Here is a 13314-nt window from a genome sequence, read left to right on the forward strand (position 1 = left end):
ACCTGAAGTTCAAAGGGGTTGAGATGGTTCAGGGTGCCTAAGTTCTGAGAAAGGAGATCCTTCTTGAGAGGAAGGCAGACAGGTGTCAACACTGAGTGGTGAAGAAGGTTCAAATACCAAACGTGTCACAGCCACGATGGTGCTACGAGAATGACCCTTGTTTTTTCCTGTCCCAATCTAAGTAAGGTCTTGAGAATGAGAGGTAGAGGTGGTTAAGCATACAGCAGGAGATGAGGTTGTGATGCTATCAGAGCATCTCCCAAGAAGTTGTGACCACATTGTCCCTTGGAGTAGAAATGGTGACAACTTCACATTTGTTGGTGGGTAGCAAAGAGGTCCACTGATGGCAGACATAAGCTTTGACAGATGTGAAAGAATTGTTTTGCTTGAATTCATGGTCCTGACAGAAGTTTCTGCTCATGGAGACCACAACTGTATTCTGGAGGCCTGGTAGATAAACCAACAAGATTTTTATCTGGTGGGAAATGAATCAGTTCCACAGTTTTGGTGATAGTACATATAAGGACTGGGATCTTGCTCCCATTTGGCAGCTTATATAACATTGCTGCCCTGTTATCCAGCATTACTCTGACAGAGCAGCCCTGCATTTTATGCAGAAAGTGTTGATAGACTGCTCTCAGCTCCAGGACATTAATGAGGAGCATAATCTCTTGTGGGAACTGCTTGCCTTCCAATCCGAGAGGCATCCATTGTTAGGATATTTGACAGTGCAGGATGTGAGAATGGGTTTCCCATGCAGACCTTCAATGGGTCTGTCCACCACCTTAGCAACTCTACAACTTCCAGAGGTAATATTTGTTTGGAGAGACTGTGTCTGTCTGGGACACTGAAGTGCAGTCTCGCACATAGTGCAATGCACACAGAGCCTGACTTATGGCTGAGGAGTTAAGACAGGTCCTTTCAGTTGTTTGCAGACTGTGCTGTACAGTAGATATGAGATTAGACATAATAGAAAATTTTTAGTTATGGAGTCTACAATGGCCCCAATGAAGTTGGACAAATGTTAACAGACTTTTTCAGGTTGACGCAAAGGACCAGAGACTGAAACAGGGCTAGCACTTCGGAGGTTGCTGACTGGACCTCTAGAGCCAAGTGACCTCTGAGGAGCCAGTCATCCAGGTATGGAACTATTGTAATGCCCAACTGATACAGGTGGGCCACCACCACTGAAGACCTTTGTAAAGACCCTTGGAGCTATGTAAAGCCCAAAGGATAGGACTTGACATTGGTAATGATTTGAGCTTATTACAAAACATAGGAAATGCTTGTGGGAAGGATGGATACCTACATGATAGTAGTAGGCATCCCAGAGGTCAAGGGCGACGAACCACTCCCCCAGATTTAGGGCTGGTATTATGGTAGCTAGTGTAAAAATCCTGAAGTGTGGCGAAAGTACACAGAAGTTCAAGTCTGAGGATTGGTCTCCATCCTTTTGGGGACTAGAAAATAGTTGGAACAGAATCCCCTTCCAATGAACTCTTGGGGAACCAGTTCCATCTCCCCCAAGGGCAGGAGAGATTTAAAGCAAGAGGTCCAGAGCTCCTCATAAGAAGGGTCCCTGAAGAAGGATGGGAAAGGGAAGTGGGAATAAAGTGGAAGTGGATGGTGATCACCACCAAGTTCCATTTGTCTGAAGTAACATGTTCCCAGGACGGGAGGAAGTGAGACAGTGGTCTCCAAAGGGGTGAGGATGGTAGAATCGAGCAGCAAAGAATCTGGAGAAATAGGTTGCTTTAGGTCTTTGATCAAGATGTCAAAACTGTTTCTTAGAGGGTGAAGTGGTAAAAGGAGGCAATTCCATTTTCTGAAGTCTGCCTCTCCTCCATTTTCTGAAGGTCTGGGAAAAGTCTGTTGTGGATGGTAGTGGAATGATATGGAGTGCTGTGCCATTTGGGATCTGCTAAACCACCCCTTTGTTGCAGGGATGTAAATTCCCAATGACTTTAGCATTACCATAGGAGGGGAGACTCCAGTTATTCCGGTATGAGAAGTTCTCTGGGGAAAAAATCCGGATAGTGTTGGAAGACTCTAGATTTGTGTCCATTAATTCTTTTACGTAGAGACACAAATCTGTCATCAAGAATCATAACACTCAAAAACCAGTAGGAGAACACTTTAACCTGTCTGGTCATTCAATGAAGCTTCAAAAACAGACTCCAACAAGAAACTGCTGAGCTGGAATTGATATGCAAACTAGATACAATCAACTTAGGCTTGAATAGGGCCTGGAATGGCTGAGCCATTACAAACATTGAATCTATCTCCCCTTGTAAGTATTCTCACACTTCTTATCAAGCTGTCTGTACTGGGCTAACTTGATTATCACTTCAAAAGTTTCCCCCCCCCCCTTACTTAACTGGCCTCTCAGAGTTGGTAAGACAACTCCCAGCTTTTCATGCTCTTTGTATGTGTTGTGACAGACCCAGACCAGTGGGGTACAGGAGTCTGGTAGAGGGCAAATATACTGGTCACTGGATGAGTAGTTTTCTGTTTCCTGAGTGACCAGAGAAGGGGCTGCACTAGAGTAATCAGGAACCTGCTAGAACCAGTTAAGGCAGGCAGGCTAATTAGGACACCTGGAGCCAATTAAGAAGAAGCTGCTAGAATCAATTAAGGCAGGCTAATCAGGGCATCTGGGTTTTAAAAGGAGCTCACTTCAGTTTGTGGTGTGAGTGTGAGGAGCTGGGAGCAAGAGGCGCAAGGAGCTGAGAGTGAGAGGGTGTGCTGCTGGAGGACTTACAGACTCTGGGGAAGTAGCCCAGGGAGTTGCAGCTGTTACAGGAGGCACTATAGACAGCTGCAGTCCACAGGGCCCTGGGCTGGAACCTGGAGTAGAGGGCGTGCCTGGGTTCCCCCCAAAGCTCCCAATTGACCTGGACTGTGGGTTCTTCCAGAGGGGAAGGTCTCTGGGCTGTTCCCCAACCCACATGGTGAATCTCTGAGGCAAGAAAATCCACCAATAAGCGCAGGACCCACCAAGATAGAGGAGGAACTTTGTCACACTGTATATATCTTCAATATATGTTCCATTCTATGCATCCGAAGAAGTGGGCTGTAGCCCACGAAAGCTTATGCTCAAATAAATTTGTTAGTCTCTAAGGTGCCACAAGTATTCCTGTTCTTTTTGCGGATACTAACACGACTAACACGGCTGCTACTCTGAAACCTGAAATTGACAGTAGTCATCTGGGGGAGAGGAGGGTGTCGACAACACAGCCATGCCCAAGGATGAAAAGGGGAACCTCTCTGGATCCATCAGTACTGTCAGAGCCAGGCTGACCAGTGCATTGTCCAGCCCCAGTTCCGAACGTCTACTCTCTGAAGGACGGGACGATGAGACAGGGGATTTGTCCTGAGTTGACTGAGATGGTTCTCATGGCAACTATTAGTGCCATGAGCTCGAATATAGGCAACCTGGTTGATCCCACTGTTGCTGTAGTGGTGTCCATGGAGCCAGGTACCAGTAGCTTCTCGGCTTAGGCAAAGGAGGGTACTGCCACGTTACTGCCAGAACCCTCTGGTAGTCATGCATAGTATCCAAATCCTCACAGGAACTGGAGTCCTATACGAACGAGGCCGTCGACAGAAAGGAGCGTGCTATAGGAACACAACCAGAGGGTGGCAGATCTGATGTAGAAGGAGCCATCTTAACAGGTGAATGTACCGGAACATGTGGAGACCTCATCCGTTCCAGAGCACACAGTTCATAAGGCCTAGGAGCACATCTGATTCTCCTCGGTGTCCATGGCACTGGTCCATGGACTGAACTGGGGATGGTAAGAGGGCCTGCCTTGGGATCGACTATTCATGCTGCGCCGGCGGAGCTGATGCAGGAGGAACAGGGACTGGCAGATCCGGTGAACAATGTGATTTCTCCTTGCTCTTGTGGGCCAGAACTAATGGATGGTGCAGCGTCTTTCTTGGATATGGAGGAAGACTCACTGCCATGCTTATGCGCATGCTCCCGTGCTAGGTGTGGTGAGGGGTACTCAGCCTTGGTACTGGCAGAACCAGACTGGAATTTCACAGTAGGAGGCGCACTCCTGGACTGCTCAGGATGACGTAAAGGGGGTTCCCCAGCTACGATTCAACCACAGTCCCATGGTGACCTCCAGGGGGTGCTGCTTAAGGCACAGGGCCCAGCCTTCCCAGGGATGGGCAGGGAAGAAGAGGCAGACACTGCACCTGGACGCAATGTGGACTTCCCAAAGCAGTACAGACAGGGTTGGTGCTTGTTGCTGAGCAAAAACGAGTGAAGGCAGGAAGCACAGACCTTGAATACAGCGTGGACCGATAGACACTACTACTTCGAAAAGCTCTGTCTCAGGCGGAATACCATATGGACCATCACTCAAAGAGGGTGGCAATGGTACCGGAGACTGAGTAGAAGCCCTGTATGCTTCTCTGTGCTGTCTATTGGAGGACTTTTCCGCACACTGCTTCGTGTGCAGTACTGATGGCTCAGAACTATGGGGAAAAGACCTGTGGCAGGTCAGGTGGGCTTTAAGCCTGGGGTCTTTGGCATAATTCAGAGTGCTAAAGGACCAAAATTCAGAGGGATTGTAGGAATCCTCTTTGAAGCACAACTGTCCCAGAAAATAAAATAAAAATAACCAAACAACTACATAAAGAAAAGGGCTAATAAAATTAGCTAGATCAGAAGAGTGGGAAGCTGAGAACAGTAAAGACACAAATGCTCAGATGTGAGCCACAGGAACTGAGTGGCAATGGGTCCATGCCTCCCTATATGCCCTCGTTTGGGAGCACAAGGAGCTGCTCTGCACAGGTGTGGGCCCACGAACACTGCTTTTTGGTCTCTGGTTGAGTGTGCATGGGGATGCGCTCATGCTACAGTGGAGCACCATAGGGACATATACTTGAAAAGAAGTCCAATATTGTTGATTTTCACTGACATTAGGAAGACACAAGATCCTACATGGAGAAATCTCAGGGGACAGGGCAATATTTAGGCTACCTGGAATCTGCTATCAGTTGAGTTCTAAACCATGGGGCTGGGAAGACAGTGGGAGCTACTGGGGCCTAGTGCCCTTGAGCAGCTGCCAGTAGGTCTGATGGATGAGCAAGAGAGGAGCTTATAAACCAATATTCATCTGTGATTCCCTGCTACCAATAAAACTGGCTGCTGACTGGAGTGGTATGCGTGCATGAATAAAATGGATTATGGATTAACAGTTTAATCTAATTATCACACAAAACAATTGTGTATGTGTCAGAGACAAGAAAGATTCAGGTTCAAAAGTAGTAGTCAGACAAATCCTCTTCACTTTTTATAAAGTTCTCTCCCCTTCCAGAGTTCCTTGCACAGGCCCACCATCACTCCCTGCCAGCACACTGCCTGCCTGCCTCTGCCGTCTACATTTGTTGACTGTAACAAATGCATTAATAAAAAGAGACAATGAAAAGGAAAAAAAAAATAGTTTTAGTTGAGTATTAAGCAGCTGGGCGGCAGGTGAAAGGTGTGGTGAAACTGTACTGAAAAACAATCTGACAGTAGCTTTATGTTTTGTTTTACTGCGCTCCCAATTTGTTACTTTCTTAATACCTCTGAGGTGAAGGTGCTTGATTTCTTGTTTCTTCTGTAAGCAAAGCTTCAGAGAGTGTATCTGCTGTTTCAGCATCACTATATACTTGAGGATTTCCACAATCTGAGAGTGTACTTCTGCTTAGACTGGTCCCTAATGAGAACCTATCATAGCAATGTGCCTCATCATCTGGTGTCTCCTCTTCCGATGGCTCCCAGATGCTCATTTCAATGGGACCTATGTTCCTTATTACACGTTTCAGCGCTTTCAGCCTCACTTTGTGGGTGGCTTGGATAACAACAGACATCATTTCTTCACTTTTGGATCCTAACCAAAGAAAAAAAGAGAGGAGAGAAAGAGATGGGATTTTGAGTGTATAGTCCATATATTTCACATTCTCTAAGATTAGCAGAACATAAATTAATCATATAAAGTATATTCCAATTTATATCCAGAAGAATAAAGATGAAATTATTTAGTATTTGGGACTCAATTTATGCAGTAAGTCTTTAGAATAATTTATACTTAATTTCAATTTGTAAGTTTATATTGCTATAAAGAAATTTTGACTGTTTTGATTCATGTAGTTACTATTTATTTTCTAACTGAAGAAACACTATCACTTTCAAAATTGCACATCTGCTAGAAAAACTTCTATCTACTATTGTTACAAGTCACAATTAAGATTACTAGAACCTAAAGAGATGAGAAGAAAAATCTCTATTCTTCCCCATTCTCAAGTTTGCTTATGCTATGACAGCAGTCAGTTTAACTATTTCCTCTATAGAAGTAGTCCATCAGACAGTTTTCTTGGTCGTGTTTCATATATTTGAGACAAATACTGTAAATTACTGTTCAAAATACACTCTCAAGAACACAGAACCCAAAATTGTACATGCAGAATATGAGTGACAGACACAAACAGGTAACTGTTTATGCAAAACAGGTAATATTCAAAATGATAAATGCATACAAAATATACAATGCATACCAAAAATGAGTAATTGCGTTTGAACTCCCTTTCATTCTTGATAAGCTAATGAATTTACAATTTTTGTAAAATCTAATGAATGTTAGCTATCAATGATGTAGTGAATTAGAGGTTAAGCATGCCACAAGGAACCAATTCTAGTCCCAATTCTGATGCTGACTCACTGTGCGGTTTTAAATGAGAAAGTCACTTAACATTTCTGAATTTCTGTAAAATAGAAATAAAACAAAACAAACAACAACAGTTACCTACCATCTCTTAGGGACATTTTTAAATGTACAACCATTAACTAATGTAAAGCAACGGTTAAGTGCCATCAAAGGAATCTTTTATGGCTTTGTAATTAAATTTATTTAGTATGCTGCCCTAAAAATCACTGAATAATCAAATTTTAGGGATGGAATATGGCTCTGGAAGGCTCAGGGGACTGGTATTAGAATAGACACCAAAAGATATCATCACCTATTAACTTATACAAAATTAGCAGATGGTCTCAGTCCAGTTCCTAGTACACTGGATCCACATCAAAAACAAAAGGTTGAGTAGTCTCAACTATAGAGACCAAGACTCAAATAATCATATTTAATTAATCTTTCAGCCGTAGTGGGCATGCATGAGCACTATGCATGTGAGTTCGGAAATATTTAGTAAGCAATGTCCATTGGTCTGTGCATCCGCAGTTGTTCTCCTCATGCTCTGAAATGACGGTGTAAGGGGCAATGTGGACCAACGCCTCTTCAGTTCCTTCTACTATGAATTCAGTCATGATCCACAGCAATGGGAACAGAGGGTGGGTAGTGGCATGGGCAGCAGGTGAAGCTTCCCCTGGGGGAGACTAGCTCCCTGTCCTGCCTCTTCCGCCTGCAGCCCCGCCCACACCTTACCCCTGCTCCATGTCCCACTTCACCACTCTCCCCACCTTAGTCCTCTCCTCCACCCCCTGCCCTGCGAGGCCCCCACCACTCCCCACATCCCTCCTCTCCTCCACCCCCACACCCCACCACATGCGAGACCCGGGCGGGGGGGGGCGTAGAGTGGAGGAAAGGAGGGACTCGCCAGGCAGCGGCGAGCACCTCGGGGAAGGGGCAGAGTAGGGATGGGAAGACGCAAAGCACAGACAAGGCCACCACGACCTAGGTGTCCAGCGGTGGGGCGGCGGTTGTGCCAGGGGAGGCTTAACTTCCCCTGGCCTATTATACCTGCCACCTATGGGTAGTGGAATAAAGACAATGACCACACATCTCAAATAACCTCAAGATACAGAAAAGTAATCTTCATTTCTTCTTCGAGTGAGGGTCCTTCCCTATGTGTATTCCACACATGAGAGATTAGTAAGCAACAGTCAATCAGGAGGTGATGTGAGGGGATGGATGGTATGGATACAGGAATGCCTCACTTAAAGTCCTCCCGGTTAACATTGTTTCGATGTGAAGTTGCTGATCAATTAGGGAACATGCTCGTTTAAAGTTGTGCAATGCTCCCTTCTAATGTCGTTTGGCAGCTGCCTGTTTTGTCCACTGCTTGCAGAAAGAGCAGCCCGTTGCAGCTAGCTAGTGGGGGCTTGGAACCAGGTGGACCAGCAGCCCCTCTATCAGCTCCCCCTAAGTTCCCTATGCAGCAGCTGTCCCTCCCCCAACTGCCATGGCTGCTCCTGCCTTCTGCCTTGGAGCTGCTCCCAGAGACTCCTGCTTGCTGTACAGAGGGAGGGGGGAAGAGGGGGGCTAATGTCAGGGTGTCTCCCCCTCCCCCCTGCTCCTGCACCCCACTTACCCCATCTTCCATAGAGCAGGCGGGACACAGCTTCTAGGCATTAGCTGTGGGTCTCAGGCCTCAGCAAGCTGATTTAATTAACAGGGCAGTGTACTTAAGCCTGGGGTCAGCTACTTAAAGGGGAAATGCACATTTTCTCTCTCACACACAGGGTGTGCGTCTCTGTCTGCCCTCCCTCCTTTCCTGCTGCCTTGTAGAGTGTTGAGAGAGTTAACCCTTGAGGGCTCAGTCAATTGCTAGTTCATTTAGCAGTAAGGTATTCCTTGGGAAATATCCCACCCTCTGACTCCTCCACTCAACCAAGTTTCACAATCATCATCACTGTGTGCCAGTATTATATTGTTTGTTTAAAACATATACTGCATGTGTGTTCGCATGCGTGCGTGTGCATGGAATTATTTTCCGAGGTCCTCTATTTTAAGAAAAAATTGTTTGGGAACCAAAAGATGTGGATGGTCCTTTGATTTGGGGACACATTGGGAACAATGGGAAAAACTGACTGATGAAAGTGAAAAAAAAATCAGGCAATATGCAAAAGATGTATCTAAGTCTGCTCAGCTGGGAAAAATAAACATTTTGATCCACAATGGTCAAATATTAAAATTGGGGAAAAGAGGAGAAAAACTGGCAATTTCTCATTGGTGTGATGTTTTTAAAGGATGGTCTCCCAGTGTCACAGCTCTTCTAAATGTAACGCTACATCCTATTGTTATATTATTTGCATTAATTATTTTGTTAACCTTTATTATGCTATGTTTATACTGCCAAATAAGAAAGCAAAAAAAAGTTTTGGAGCAAATGATATATGAAATTGAATTGCTTGCAGAATTATAAAGTGATACAATAATTAATGGCATTAATCATGAATCAAGAGGAAGGAATGTTATAGAGGCCTGGTATGAATGACGTGTGATTGACATGAATACATGCGTTGCAAGTTGGCAACCGAAGCAAGAACTTAAGATCAAGAACTATTAGAACTGTTTGTGCAAAAACCATCTTGTTATGTTCCAAGAAAAATACAGAGAATCAGCAGAAAAGGAAACACCCCCAGCCGGACTGACATAAAATTGTATAAGAATTGGAGGAAATGGCACGCCTTGGATCTTGGCAGCCCACCCAGGATTGTCTCTTTAGAATTGTGTGGGTAGAAGACCTAGTAAACAAAGGCAAAGAACTGATGATGCAACAGAATGGACTATGATTTCTGCAAATCAGAGTTGTTTATTTATCCAGAGTCCTGTTTGGATATAGATGTGGTTTTCGCCAGCTCCCTGCATCTTATGACCTGAAGGAATCTCGACTGGCCATTGAGACCATTCTGACCTTTGGACTCTGGTATAATATGTTTGGGGTGTAAATGTGGAGTGATTAAGGTTTGTTTTGTAATCAATAAAGAGCATTTAGAAGAGTATTATATACACCTCTACCCCGATATAAGGCGACCTGATATAACATGAATTATGATATAACACAGTAAAGCAGTGCTCCGGGGGGGGAGGAGGAGGGGGCGGAAGGGAGGGAGGCTGTGTACTCCGGCGGATCAAAGCAAGTTCGATATAATGTGGTTTTCACCTATAATGCGGTAAGATTTTTTGGCTCCGAGGACAGCGTTATATCGAGGTAGAGGTGTACCTACATTGTGTCTGGTATCTGCCTGCTCCCCATCCCGTAGGGAAACCTCTACTGCGAGTCTAACACTGGTAACAGCGCAGGGTCTGATCTGGATGTTGACGGTAACAGTAGGGGATGCCTGTTTTTTTGTTTATGTCAGAACCAAGATGGGAACCAATGGATCCTTACTCCTGCATGCCATACTCTCCTGCAGGGGCCTATGTTCTTAGGGCTCATGTGCTAGGACATACCTGACTTGGAAGGAGTCTGAGATGGATATTCTATCTTCAGGACAGATTTAGAGGATGATCCGTGTCTGTGATTGTGAGAGTGCCCCTTATTCTCAGAAAAAAAAACTTGGAAATTGTAGCTTCAGCTCCTGAGTTTGAGCATAGAGTTGCGCTGCCCTCTGATTGAGACCAATGTACAGGGGAGTCTCCCCAACCTGGATCTGACTGGAGTCTTATGGCTTTCTTCATTAGGTATTTTCTAAGTCTGAGTTCTCGACCCTTACATGTTCAGGGAGCGAAAGAGTGGCCGACGCTACATTTAGCAGAGACATAAGCTTCGCCAAGGCAGTAAAGGCAACACTGGTGTGCGTTGCTCAATCAAAAGGAGCAGGGGCATGAAACACAATTCTTAATACCCAAGACTCTGAGCACCGTCCCTGTCCTCAGGAGAGGATTTCCCCAAGACGGGAAGAGAACTAACTAAGCTACACTATGCTAAGTTCTAAAGGCTATAAATCTAAGAGTGAAATACTAAAATACTAATAATTATTTAAAATGTATATATTTAAAGACTGAAGCAATGATAGAAGAAGTTGTGGACAGAAGATTCCAACTTAGGCCATGAGGCACCAAGAAGGAACTGGAGAGGCATCGGTCAGCACTGCTTATACTTGTGCTCTGAAATTAGAATATGAGCAACACAACTGCATATGTGCAGAGCAATGAACACTGCTTACTAAAATTCTCTGAACTAAGGTGCATGCTTCACATGTGTACCCACGTGTGGAATACACATAGGGACCATCACTCAAAGAAAAACATTAAGTTTAAATTAGATACTTTTAAAGGATGGATATTGAACTTGAGTTCTAAATATGAAATAAGGCAAGCACGTGGTCCTTCATCTGGAGTAATATCTTTTGCTGTTATTTGTAAGGATGATTCTTAAAAACAACCAACAAATACATTTGAAAGTGGTAGTGTTTATATGCAGTACTGTAAAAACTGATTTAACTATTCTGCCATCATACCAAAAAGGTTTTGTGTTGTTTTTTTTTAAACATCACAGAATAATGGAATAGTACTTTTCTTCTACTGTTCTTATACAGCACTTTTCAATATCTGAAAGTGTTTATAAATATAAAACAAGGAGATGAAAACTGATAGCATACACAAAACAAGCAACCATTAACTCAAACAACCTTGGTAGAATTTTCAAAAGAGTGCAGTGTTTGGCTAACACTGCTCCCACTGAAGTTGATAGGAGTTTTACCATTGACTTCAGTGGGAGAAAAGTTAAACCAACACTGAGCTCTTTTGAAAAATCCCACCCTTGAACTCGATTTGTTGGCAAGAACACTACAGTTCTCATTTCAAAAGCACCATATTGGTAGCTACTACCTAGACAAAAAGCAATAATTCAATGTCTCATCTAAAGGATAGAAATGTTACCAGTATTATTGTTCATAAGAAAAACCAAAAAGCAATGAAGTCATTAAGCCCATTTTATATTCCCTGAGGAAGAATGTGCATTACCTCTGACAATACAGTGTCTAAGTCGCTGCTGAAGAGCATGATATTTATCCCTTAATGGAACTCTTACATCTTCAGAATTAGGAAATGCTTTCACCAAAATTTCTGCCACCTGTACAAAATATATCAGTTTCAGGGTTAATTTTGATGGAAAAATAAGTTATAGCAAAACTCCCAACAAAACTTGTATTATTCAGAGCTCTACAAATAACGTTTGCAAGGAAGCTAAAACCCTATCATTCTCAAATTTTTTTGCGGTTTTAGCTTCTTTTACCTTTCTGATTGGTGGTAATTCTCCAACAAGGCTCAGAATTATATCTTGAACAAGTTCTTCAACATTCATAAACCTAGCAAAAGGGAGCATTCGACAAGCCCATTCCACTGCATTGAGACAATGCTCAACTATACAGGCATCATACTCAGCCTTCTTGCAGTCCTAAAAAAGAAATGGTCAGATAAATATTGAGATATATACGAAAAATTCCAGCTAGACTGTATACTTATTGGCAATTTTCATGATGTACACTGAGAAGACTAGAAGCAGCTAGCTTAATGGCCTAAAGATAGCGGTTAGTGCTAGCAAGCTGAAAACCACTGTCTTGCATTCAAAATCCAAAAATCTGTTATAGCTTTAGAGATAACTTTTTGGCTGTCTGCTGGAGAGAGCCTTGAGTCACTGCAGCAAATCCTGCAGGATGAGTTGGATTGGTATTAACCAGTTCAAAAATATAGTATATGATTCATACACAATTGGTAGTACCAGAATAGAAAATACTTCGGCAAACTTTCCTAGGTGCTTGTAACTTCTACTTTCTGAGACAAGATATTATAGTAAATAACTGGAAGGCAACTAAAATGGATCAGTTTTGTTTTGAAGCAGCCAGTATCTTCTGCCTCACTAGGGCCCCTTGCACAAAGAGATATTCTGGTTATATTTACATTTTATATAAATTATCTTTTTTAACTTTAACTTTTGTTTTCTTGTGCACAGAACATCTTGGCCGCATTTATAATAAGGAAATGACCTACTCCTGCTAACAGTTGTCAGCAACAGGTCTCCCCACAACCTACTGCAACTGTTATTCAATACGGGTTAGTTGCTAGAGTAGACAGGATAAAAACAATCTCAACACTTTTACAGATGACATGATAAATGCCATGTCATCAGGTCTCTTTCTTCTTTCAACTTCTCTTGAATCATGATGCTGGTGGATGACGACAGAGGAAGAGGAAGTTACAAACCTTGATTTAAATTAAAGCAGTCTTTTATCCTAGTTCAGGGGTGGGCAAACCACGGTCCACAGGCCACACCCATCTCACCAGACCATTTAATCCGGCCCTCAGCTCTAGCCAGGGGGCTTACCCTGCTCCGCGCGACTCCCAGGAAGCAGCCAGCATGACCCCCCCCCCTCCGGCTCCTACGTAGTAAGTGGAGGCGTGGCCAGGCAACTCTGTGCGCTGCCCCATCGACAGGCGACATCCCCGCAGCTACCATTGGCCACGATTCCCAGCCAATGGGAGCTGCAGGGGTGGTGCCTGCAGATAAGGCAGCACACAGAGCCGCCTGGCCATGCCTCCGAGCCAGAGGGGGGACATGCTTCCGGGAGCTAGC

General features: G+C 44.0%; 1 protein-coding gene across 3 annotated transcripts in view; it reads right to left on the reverse strand.

Moving 5' to 3' along the window:
* Positions 1 to 13314, reverse strand: part of CPLANE1 (ciliogenesis and planar polarity effector 1) — a 171251-nt gene that overhangs the window by 84959 nt on the left and 72978 nt on the right. For all 3 annotated transcript variants that reach the window (XM_034773138.1, XM_034773139.1, XM_034773137.1), the window contains 3 exons: positions 11977 to 12138; positions 11706 to 11814; positions 5585 to 5891 (listed from right to left, as the gene is read on the reverse strand). In XM_034773138.1, coding sequence (XP_034629029.1) covers positions 5585 to 5891; positions 11706 to 11814; positions 11977 to 12138 — 578 coding nt within the window. The remainder of the gene's footprint in view (positions 1 to 5584; positions 5892 to 11705; positions 11815 to 11976; positions 12139 to 13314) is intronic.

This window comes from Trachemys scripta, chromosome 6 (assembly GCF_013100865.1).
Source record: "Trachemys scripta elegans isolate TJP31775 chromosome 6, CAS_Tse_1.0, whole genome shotgun sequence".
NCBI lineage: Eukaryota > Metazoa > Chordata > Testudines > Emydidae > Trachemys > Trachemys scripta.